At 37.0% G+C, this 12,454-nt stretch overlaps 1 protein-coding gene across 1 annotated transcript in view; it reads right to left on the reverse strand.

Annotated features, from left to right (window-relative positions):
* Positions 1-9,665: 9,665 nt before the first annotated feature.
* Positions 9,666-12,454, reverse strand: part of LOC145288022 (uncharacterized) — a 33,808-nt gene continuing 31,019 nt past the window's right edge. Inside the window, exon 4 of the mRNA XM_080136027.1 lies at positions 9,666-10,998. Within this exon, the coding sequence (XP_079992153.1) occupies positions 10,081-10,998 (918 nt within the window). The 3' untranslated portion in view covers positions 9,666-10,080. The remainder of the gene's footprint in view (positions 10,999-12,454) is intronic.

The following is a 12,454-nucleotide window of genomic DNA, read 5'->3' on the forward strand; positions in this document are numbered from 1 at the left end:
CCATAGGATATTGTAAAAAATAGTACTTCAACTGATTATCCGAGTCAAGAGCAGACAAAATTACAACAAACACAAGGAGGAGCGAATTCTCGTGGCCGGTGATTTTGAAATACACTTCCTTCCTGGATTGTCCAATCAGAGACCAGCTCTCAGTCACGTGACCAAGTTTATATAAGGTTAAACCGGTAATATACTCTCTTACTTCTCTCTTGGGACTCAACAAGCCAACACCCGGTCTTTGGGCTCAGGGTTCGACTAAGACGTGAATACAAACAAGCCAACATGGCTATCTACACACACGAACCTCAATGCGCTACACACAAACTTTCTTTCCCATCTTAGAATAGTGTCTAAAATCCTTCGTGATGCACGTTTCCACTACTACTTTAGAACGAAACCTACATGAACTCTTCTCCCTTTCAACAGACCTGTATAATCATAGTCTCAACACAGGAACACTTTCCATGACTAACTCGTTTCCTTATCTTTACTAACAAAGATAATCAATAAAGCCGTCATTAAAACATAGGAGAAATGTTTGTCTTTCATTTTTACAAGAAATGTTTGTCTTTCATTTTTTAGGGCACACACCATGATGACAGAGATGTGAATTGAGCCTCTTAGATGAATTCAACCTGAGGAGAGATGGACTCCCAGGTGAGCAAGGTGGAATTGGCTTGGTCACTTATTGTGAAGACTACATCATGTTGGTCTGAGTTGTCAATTGTGCCACTGTGATTGAGATTATATGAGGTATAAAACTTTGATTACGTGGTGACCTGAGTCAAGGATCCTAACATCAGTCTCCAGTCTTATTTGTTACCATCTCAACTAAATTCATATGCATAGAAAAATTTTTTAAATAATTTTGTAAAAGGTATATTTGCACATGCACTTACACCTTACAAGTTCCATTTTTTTATAATTTTTACATCTTAGCACCTATTTTTACCAGTAAAAATCAAATCAAATTTGTTCCACGAGTTCAAATTTTTAAATATACAGGATGTATCAAGTTTCAAATCTGTAGACCAAAAATTGACAGTTTGGTAGAGACCGTTTCTCAGACAGAAAGGCAAGGTTACTTTTGTATATATAGATTATCTTCTTAATGAGAGAGAGAGAGAGAGAGAGATATAGGCCAATAAAAAGCCTGGAAAAGTTGGCAGTATAAAGAAATGAACAACAAAAACAATATTTTAGATCTCTAGAGTCTTCTGCGTGTATTATTATTATGAGTTGGCATAATTAAAACATTTTACTACTACTATTTTGATCATCTACCTGAAAAATGTTTTCACAAAGTGACAAAAATAATAATGCAAGCTGGGAATGTACAGAGTATTTCTATTTCTCCATCTCACTCATTTTGAAGATAACAATAGGCTGCAAGAAAATCTGACATTAACTTTTACATTCAAATTTCATACAGTATTTCTTACCTGTCACTGCCAATTTTCATTCCATAGGTAATGCATTTCTACTGAGAAGAGTGTAAATTAGTCAAGACCTGCTGTCCAGATTGCCTTACTTATCGAGCCTGTTGTTTTGAGTAATCACGCAGAGGTAACTAAAATTAGCATCAAAATATTACATTAAGTACTGTGTTGAAAGCACTGGTTACCTGATTCAGTTACATCCTTCAAAGAAGGATTAAATATTCGGATGTTTTTAGTACCAATATAACATATCTGAATTAGTAGATATAAGATACTAAGAAACAATGAAAACAGACTAGCATTACTACACATTACACAGTGAGAGAGGAAACTGAGGAAATGGTCCTTAGCCCAATCAAGATCAACTCCAAGACTCGGAGTCCTAAAGAGTTTTGTTTTTCCCCATTCCACGCAAATTAAATTGTTAATAAAAACCATTTATGTATATATTTATTTTAAAAAAGAAAATTGATTTTGGACAACCCTTGGAGTAAATGTGGTATTATGGTGATTGAGAATTCCAGCAAGGAATAACATATGAATCTAAACAGGTAAAATGACAAGGATGACCACACTTTTGAATGGCCTTTTGCCTGATTTATTTTTCGATTATTGTAAAATTTTTTGAAATAAGTTTTTCAAAGTCATAAACACTCTTTATGCACATTTGGTTGAATGCACTCATTGTGATATTCAGAGCACCGAGAGGAAACTATATTATGTCTAAGAGCAATCAGCAAAACTACGCTGTGTTTTAATTAGAATTTACTAAGTTTATATCAATTCTGAATTGATGATTCACTGCAGAACAGACTCTCTCCATGCTGAGTAAAATACTACAGGGTGGAACGATAAAGTTGTCACCCTAAAGAAAACAACACTACAGATTTATTTTTAAATTTTTATTGAAAAAAAATCAATTCGGGTAACTTGATAATGTAGTAGAGCTGGCATCTATGCAATGTAGCTGCCTTCAGCCTCAATCACTGCCTCGATACGTATCTGAAACTGGGAGCATGCCTTTTCACAAGCGCCAGTGGGAGCTTGGTGAATACTCTGTGGCGATCAGGCTGGCTTTGGTATTGTGGGAGGTCATGTTGGTAATGTTCTCAACGTATGACCAAACGAAATAGTCCAGTGGGTTCAGGTCGGGGGGAGGAGGGGGGGGCAGCGAGAGAAGGGTACAAAGTCGTAGCACTCCTTCTGAAGCCAAGCCTGGGTCTCTTTGAACTTGTGGGCCAGCGCTGAGTTCTGTTGCCACACCCTGGGTTTGCCAACGGCCACCTGGTTGCACCAGGGAATCACTACACTCTTCAGCACATCCAGGTACATTTTCGTGTTGACTTTCAAGCCGACTTTGAAGATGTGAGGTGGCATAATGTGACCCTCAATTGAAACCACACCAAAAACCATAACCAGAAACATTATTTTCATCAACCTGCGTACGTCTCTGTTATTCGTGGCAATCCATTTTAAGGCTGGCAATAGTCCTTTTGTCACAACTTGGATTGATAGAGAGCACATGTTGTACAGTGGCGCATCTCTGATCTCGCTCATTGAACATTGTGTCACTTTCAGACATGATAGAAGGCTACTATCACTCTTAGGAGACTAGTACGAGGGGTGTGCAATAAGTAATGACCCTGACCCACTTCCAGTTGTCTGATCTAGCTGAAATTTTGCATGTGCAATGATTTATATCTCTACGAGTTATGTGGCAAATTACAGCTCTGAACTAATTGTGGTTTTTGTTTTACAGGTGTCTGAACTGAGTCAGGTGTGAAATGGAGCCTGCTGAATGTCAAGCAGTGATCGGGTTTTTGTATTTGAAAGGACGCACACCACAGGAGACTTGATGAAATGAAAGAAACTTATGATGATAATGCCCCATCATATGACCTGGTAAAATGCTGGCATCATGAATTCAAACATGGCCGGAAGTCTGTAGAAACAGCTCCCAGACCTGGTCGACCCCCTTCTGCCATTGATGAGGGATCTGTCCATCAAGTTGAGGCTGCCATTTTGGAAGATCGGCACACTACCATTCGCCAAATAGCCCAAGATGTCAAGATTAATACAGGGTCTGTGGAAACTATCATTCATGACCATTTGCATATGCATAAGGTGTCTGCCAGATGGATTCCCAGGTTGCTTACACCATTCCAGAAGCGAGAACGTGTCGAGTGCTCAGGAATGAATTTGGAAGATGAGTCAAAGTTTTTCAAAACCTGGGTCCATCACTATGATCCAGAGATCAAAGCCCAGTCAATACAGTGGAAGCACTTGGACTCACCACCTCCAAAGAAGGCAAGGGTGCAGCCCTCCGTTGGCAAGGTCATGCTCACAGTCTTCTGGGACCAGGATGGAGTAGTGATGACAGATTTCCTGGCAAAGGGTACCACAATTACAGGAGCCTATTATGCTTCACTTTTGAGGAAATTAAGGGAAGCTATCAAAATCAAGAGGCAGCGCAAGATCAGCAAAGTTACCCTCCTCCTGCAGGACAACGCTCCAGTCCACAACTCGCATGTAGCCAGATCAGAAGCACGGGCGTGTGGTTATGAAATCCTTTCCCATCCTCCCTACTCTCCTGACCTTGCACCCTCTGACTTTCACCTCTTCCCAGCCATGAAGTTGTTTTTGAAAGGAAAACGCTTTCCAGATGATGCAGTCTTGATTTCTGAAGTCACGTCGTGGTTGGAGGTCAACCTGGGGTGTTTTATAAAAACAGTCTCCAGAGCTGCATCAAACGCTGGGAGAAATACATAACTCTGGGTGGTTCCTATGTAGAGAAAGACTAATAACTGTACCAAGTTTTGTTGCTCTACTGCTATGGGAAGTGGGTCAGGGGCATTACTTATTGCACACCTCTTGTAGATGGTCTGCAACTAAAAAGGAAAACCGGTTTTCATCAAACGGAAATGGAATCATGTCGTCTTCTCTAGGGTGATAATTTTATCATTCCACCCCGTATTCTGATAAACAATCTATGACACACCTGGTATTTTTTACAAAGGGAATACTACAACCCTGAAACCTTACCCCTCTTCAATTAACCTATTCCTTACAGCCAATCCTTCTTCACCACAACATCTACAAAGTTTCCAACCTATGTCAGCATGTAAAACAGATGTTAAACCAAATATTATGATTTTAACAGCATGCTATGGATACTCTATAATTTTGTTTTTTAATAAGTATACTAGTCACTATGGTTGCAAGGAGGCTTGGAGCAATAACGATTAACCATGGCGGGGGTGAAAGTAGAAGGAAAAAGCAATGATAAAGAGATGGGGAAGGAAATGTCAGCAGCAAATGATCGATGAAGCAAAATTTACCAACTGCTGTGAACATGTATGTTTCTCACCTGATGGTGCTATCTTCAATACATCCACACTTTCAGTGTATAATTTTGTTCCTTCATCTAAAACTGCTTCTGGATGCAGACTTGACCTATTTGTTCACTTTACGAGCAGGACCGTATGACAGATATGCTAATGGCTGGTAATGATGCAAAGTGTTGGCACTGAGAATGGATGAAAACACTACTCTCTAATCCCGGAGCCATTTATGCAATCATGAAGCTTTACTTCACTTCAGAAGTAAAGGTCAAACCCAGAAGCTTGTCAAAACATGGAGCCTCCCCAAGATGAGAGCCATTCATTTCAATTGATGTCAGATGGGTTTCAGAGCGTTGATGATGTAAAGATAGGAGTTTGGTTTTAGATGCATTAAAAGTAACCAGCCACCTTTTCCTTCATTGTATCACGCACTCAAGATCAGAGGAAAGAGAATCAGAGAGAACTTTGTCATTTACAGCTGTTGATGTGTTGCCATAGATGGTCGTGTCATCAGCATAGATGTCAACGAATGATTTAAGTATGTGTTTTAGGAGATTATTGATGTAGATCAGGAAGAGAATTGGGCCCAGGATGGACCCCTGAGGGACTCCAGCATTAATACTCTGGGCCGCTGATTTCTGCCCATCCACCAGTTATACCGTAGCTGGAAATCTTGTGAAGTAGGCCTTTATGCCATACCTTATCGAAGGCCTTTGATATGTCCAGAGCAATTGCCCTAGAAAGGAAGCCTTTGTCAAGAGATTCACTAATCCTATGAGATATAACTGTTAGCACATCTGCTGCAGATCTAGAAGAACGGAAACCATATTGCGTGTCACTGCTGAGATGGTTGACTACTTCTCTATTTAATATGGATTCCAGCAGCTCTCATGACACACAGGAGAGGGAGATGACTTATCACCTGAATTCTTAAATACAAGGCATACTGATGAGGTTTTCCAGGGTGTTGGAAAGCACTTCTTAAGGCAACGCTTAAACAGTTTTGTAAGTATGGGGGCAAGTTCTGGTTGAAGCTTTTTCAACACTATAATTGGAATGCCGTCAGGGCTAGTTGCTTTACTGAAATCAAGGTTCTTGATTAGCTTGGCAACCTCACGCACAGATATTTGTATGTTGCATAGTGTGTTGTCTATTATAGGAGGAAATATTGATGGCCTTCGTCGCATAGGGTAGAATTTGCTGCAAAGTTCTTGGCAAGTAGTTTGGCTTTGTCTGATGCTGACAAGATTACCTCAGGTCCATTAATGACGGTTGGGATAGAACGCACACTTCTGTTCAAGATCCTCTTTGCTATTTGCCAAAACTGATGGGAACTAAGCCGCTGCTCAGCTACTTTGGATTTAACGGACTGAGCATATAGCTCTCTTGCACTTTTTATTACTCTTTTACATGGTTGCTGGCAGTCCTGAAAGCAGCTTTAGTCTCAGTGCATCTATTAAGTTGGTAGCTATGGAAAAAGTGATTTCTGTGAGCGATGGCAGCAGCACATTCTGGGGAGTACCATGGCTGGCTGTTAGGCTTTTGTTGGAATTTTTTGGATGGTATGAATCGGTCTATGTCTACAATTAACCATTCGGTCAGGTCTGATACTATAGAGGACACATTTTTTTTAAACATTGAATGCAAAGATAGCTTCCATATATTTATATCTGATCTATCCCAGTCAGCCATAGTGTATCGGTATACTATATGGTGGAGAGATACGTCTGAAGACTTATAACATTTCATTTTTATCTTAACTGATACAACCGAGTGGTAGAAGGATCTCAGAGGAGAAAGAATGGAACATGAACATAGCTCAGGAGAAGTTGTGAGAAAAAGGTCTAGAAGGCTTGCATACTGACCAGTAGTATTAAGTACACGGGTGGGTTCGTGAACAATCTGAGTGAAGTCATAGGCAGTGGCAAAATCATGACAGAACCTCCCCTCATTATCTGTCTTTTTTAAGTGGGTCAGCCATTCCACATTATGGACATTGAAGTCACCACAAATGTGAATGTTAGCCGAAGGATGAGCAGACAAGATGTGGTCAATTTTCTCAGATATACTCTTAAAGATAGTAACCCCGCTGTTGTGGGGACGATAGAGGGCAAATATAAATGCAGTGGTGTAAGCAAGTGCAACCCGAAAGCACATATAAGGTAAATTAGGGTCTTCTCTGGAGATATCCCTACCACACGGAAAGCCATCTTTAATGTAGGCACGTATTCCATGTCCATGGCGATCTTGGAGATCAGATTTAGATGTTAAGTATCCTTTAATTATGAACTCTTCTAGGGAAGTGGTCGGTCCTATGCCAGTTTCGCTTAGAAAGAATATGTCCGGTTTCGTTTCCAGTAATTGTATTTCAACCTCTGGAAGGTTGGAACATAGAAAAAAAACACTTTTTGCGTGGCAAATTGTATACTTGACAATATTTCAACAAATCTGTGTTGTACGAGTGCATAATCATACCATTATATCAATGTTTTTAGACAAGCATGTCTATTTTTTTTTTTACCCTGAAATGCTAATTCATTGCTTGCAGAGGATTTTTATTTTATTTTTTTTATTTTTATTTTTTTTTTATGGACTATCCTCAAATCTTAATCGCTACCAATTTTCATGTATTTAATTCCAAATAATGTGAAAATAACAAAAATTCTTAAATTTGGCCATTCTTGACTCATAGCCCATACTTTTTGTGAAATCAGTAATTTTGGGCCATTAAAATATGGAAAACATGAGAAAATTGCCAAATACATGCATTTCCTTTCACTGAAAATGATTGGAAAAAGTTAAGATTGTAAACAATAGTGCCTGGAAAGAAAGAGTGAGGACAAAGCAATATTGTTTGAAAACAAAAAAGATAAACAGTAACAAGCTATTGATTTGACAATTCAAATTGAGCAAATGTTAAAGTGTCTTTGTCAGGTAACAGTTGAAGTGAATGTAATGTTTTTTCTGAGGCTGTTGTTTCAACTTTGATAATATTGGAACTGATGAGATATTTTTTAACACATTTGTCAGTGGATGGAATTATTCTGATATTTTTCAGGCATCCATACCAATAAATGTAATTGTTCTTGAAATTTTCAAATTTCCTCCCATAAATTTCATCTATATCTTCTTTGAGAATTCGAAAATAAATCAAAACTTGGCCTAGAATTATTGCTTTATTCATAACAGAACGAAATAACTTTTTATCAGTTTTGGCTACTTTACAAAAATATTTAGTTGTCAAAGGCCAACTAAAGAGAAATTTGTCCGTAGAACCTAGTGAAGATCGGCCATTTTGATGCTTACCAGCTTGGTGATACTATCCCTGGCACTACAGTTGTCATCACTTCATTCCAACATCCCAATACACAATCCAGAGAAATTAAGTATTGACACAACAATCTTTGTTGATTATTCCTTCCTGGCCATGCCAGCACCACAGAAAGAGATACTAGAGTCTCTCAAATGCAACAACTACATCACTTGTATCTTTGACAGGTTTTGGTGGCTAGCATGGATTGAGGCTGCATCCGCATGGGCCATCAGCTCAATTTCACTGACCTGGTACAGATGATAAGGGATGGAATCCATTGAACAAGATAATCATGAAGATTACGACACCAAATACGTCATCAAATGAAAGCACGTATTTCATCACAGATGAGGAAAAGAACAAAACCCAGAACTAATTTGATAGATGTTGAAAGTACTTAGACTATTTACTTCTGATTATTTTTGTACGTATTGGTTTGCATGCAGACAATCTGTTGAACTGTAAAAATTCTCCTGGCGTTTAAGATGACAAGGCCAAAATTTTTGTAAATACAGGATTTCCCACTTGGGTTCCAAAGGTAGAGGAGACATTTTTCGGACACCCAATTGAGATCCATAACCCTTACAAAGGGAGTAGAGGAATCGTTTTAAATTTGTTGGAATTTTTTTTTAAAGCTATTTTAAAAGTTAGACAAAAATTTTCCGGGTGAGGTGGGGGAATCCCTCCATCCACCTACAGAGGGAAACCCTGAAATAAGAGCAGATTTGTTGGTCTGCAAGCTCTCACTGGACATTCTGACCTATGTTTTCAGCAAAGCTTTCTGTGTTTTTGTTCTACTACTCAAGGAGATCACACTAGTCTGTTGCAAATATCGCAATTTTCTTACTTAAACCAGAGAAATTTTTTCTAGAAAAATATCAAATTTCAGAGTTTAAATACATCAGAATAGAGGTAATGCCAAGAGATATTTTTTGGTTTTATGAAAGTTTCATCCTGTGTTATTTCAAAAATCCAAAAGTTGTTGCAGGAAAAGTACCACAGTTATCCTTTTTGTTGCTCTGCTTTGGAGGGCTGAATGACCTCTTAAAAAATGCCATGGTAGCACATGAATTTGTCAAAACCAGGTCTATCCTTTCAGTTGGTGCCTTTCTAACAAAATATTTTGGATTGCTTGCCCACGAAAACATACTTGGGTGAAATTTAGGCACAAGAGGATTATTTTTGGACCCAAAATTGCAAATTTTCTAAAACGTCCGTGGTATAATAGGATGTCGTGGCACACACATTTCTAATTTCTGAACTGAAACGAATCCTCTGAAAAAAATGGGTTCCTTTATTCAAATATAACTGAAAATGCAGATTTCTCTTCGTTTTTACCTAAATTTTATGAGGTGTTCATAAGAAAAAAATCTGAGGGGGGTGGTGTCAGGGCTGGAATGTCTTATTTTTTTCACATTGATTGAGCAACATTAACTCTAGGAAGTCCTGTCCATCACGCTCCCTAAATTTCTATAGTTACATTCCAGAGATGCATTCTGGTAACTTAATGTTAAACAAGGTATGGATTCTACAACAATTGGTCTGTACAATAATAAATACCTGAACATTATATTTTTTATCAAGAAAAGGAAATATACATTTATTGTTCTTTTTTTTAAGATGATAAAAAGTGACAAATTTAAAAAACAAAAAAGGCACAAAAAGTTTGAGATATAGCAGTGAGTTTTTGCAAAGAAAAGGGAGGGGGGGTCCTTTTAGGTTTTGCCACTTTAAAATCGTTTGTTTTTTTCTTTTTTATAAAAAAATAAGACATCTGACTTCCTATTCTGCTTTTAAAAATCTTTTTTTTTGTTGTTGTTGTTATTTTACATTGTGAGTAAAATAAATTTTAAAAAAATTTTTCAGCAATCAAATTTCACAAACATTCATTAAAAAGTTTTCTTTATTTCCTTTTATGAAAGAAATAAAAAAAAACAAAAAAACGAGATTATCCATGAGAAAAGAGAAAAAAAAAAAGAAAAAAAAATCAGCTTTTAAATTTTTTCTGATCTCGTGAGGATTTTCGGGCCTTAACCGTCGCCTCTTTATTTTTCTCTTCATGCTTTTGCCGCAGCTTATACTCATCTGAAGTACCTTTAGCACGGTTCACCTGCCTTGACATTCTTATTTCCATATCATACTGTTTCTGTAGGGCCAAAGCAAAAAGGCGATCTTTCTCCTCCAAGCTTTGGCTGGCCTCGTCTGTTTTATACGTTGCACATACACTCTTTTCCTTCTGTTTAAAATACATTTCCATCTTGTTTTTGCCATTGAGAGATGCTTTCGGGCTACCCTTCATTCGAGATACAAGAGTTGAGGGTCCACTTTTCGAATTGCATTTGTCAACATTCAATTTTTTCTCAAACAGAATTTTACGACCAAGTTTATTTGAAGCAGCTGTTACAATGTTGGGAGAAGAGTGAATTTCTGAATCCATGTGGAACAACTGGTCTGCCTTACCGTTAAGAATTGAGGTGTCTTCGGTTTTTGTCGGGGGAGGAGAACAACTTTTCTTTGGACTCAGCTGATCAACTGTTTGTAAAAATTTTAATTTCTCAAAATGGTCAACAATGTTTATTTTTAATTTCTTTTTCTGAGAGTGATTAATTCCATTTCCAGAAATGGAGGACGGGCTACAGACATGATCCACAGAGTTCTGATGGATAGGCTGACGTGAAGTGATCTGAATTAATCGAGGATGTTTGCTTTGGTCAGTGGTAGATGGAGACGCTTTTCTTTTCTGATGACCGCTGGCTAAAGTCGCAGGAGATGAAGAAGAGTCATTATTGGGGGAGAGATCAGGAGATCCATTCCTAGTGATTTGTGACGACACTTCATCATTTGGATTATTATCTTTTGCTTCCTCTTCTATTTTTCGACGAAGCATCCTTGGTGATCCTGCAGTCTAAAAAGTAAATAAAAATAAAACATTATTTTACTAAATACACAAGCTTTTTGACAAACATTAAACATCACATGAGCTGTTGAGCCAACATCGGTACATTATAGATTAAAAAATTAAAATGAAATGTTAGACAGGTTTCATAGTATCAATGTCGTAAATAACAGAATCAATAGACAAAGCATCCATTTTTGACAGATCCAATGTTCACAAATTCAAGGGATTTCAGAATAGACTGTGAGGTCATAAGAGAGCCACTTTTTCTCCCTCTCCTTATTTACATTTAATATATTGTACCATATTTCTTAGGAGCCATCTTTTACATTATTCACCCGCTCCTCTACCATTTCAAACATTCATGCACAGATGAAGTGTAGTAGTAAGAGATTACAAGATAATTTCTTAAATTAATGAACAGATCATAATGAATTTTGAAATATATATTCTTAACAATACAATGAGTAGCATGACCACATTTTTTTTAACTGTACCATTTAGCTAAAAAAAATTATAGAAGACAAAATGGCTTTACATCAAATTTCTTGTTATATTTAGAAATGCATGTTTAAATAGATCAATGCATGCATGTAAATATGCAGGTCACAGAATAATAGTTATAGTTAAAGAAAAAAAAAACACTCACCAAAATCTCATTAACTTATCTTTTATGATCATCACTCCCACAGACAATTTTCCAAATTCCTAATTTACCATTTGGACTGTCTTATAGCTTGAAACCAAAATATTAATTTTTAAGAGTCTTTAAACAAACCTTTTCGCTTAAATGAATTTAAAAAATAAAATTGTTTAGAGTTAGAAACAATTGAATTTAAAAAGGAAAGAGTTAGATTCTAGTCACCGAGATAACTGAACAAGGTGAAGAGAGGTTAGTAATGATGTCGACCAATAGAATTGTTGAGAGTTTCACCAAGCACCTCTTCCTCACGACGCTGCTCAGCATCACGCTCCTCGGCAAAATTGCTAAATAATTTTTGAATTGTATAACTGCCATTATATATCTTTAATATAAATTTGCTATATTGTAATTTTAAAAACTAATTTTTTTATCAAAATAGTCTTCATTAAAAATTAATGAATATAATATTTTAACAATTTTGGTAATTTATCCTTTTTATAATTAAAATCATTTAAAACTATTACACACACACACACACACACATATTTATATATATATATAATATGACCCAAACTGAAATCTGAAATCTTCACTTTTTGGTAGAGGTACAGGATACTCTTGGATGTGAGTAATTTTCTAACATACTAGAGAACCCACCTTCTTTGCAACAGTCTTGGCAATGTCCTCAATGTAATTCTTTCAGTTCATGTTGCATGTGGATGTTAAGCTGAGGAGATTGAATTATCAGCTCTCAGATAGGGTGTTATTAGTCATGCTTATCAGTGGTTGAAAATGTTTCTTGTAATTGTTAAAAGAAATCTT

This window comes from Euprymna scolopes, chromosome 11 (genome assembly GCF_053919585.1).
Source record: "Euprymna scolopes isolate OS-2025 chromosome 11, ASM5391958v1, whole genome shotgun sequence".
NCBI lineage: Eukaryota > Metazoa > Mollusca > Cephalopoda > Sepiida > Sepiolidae > Euprymna > Euprymna scolopes.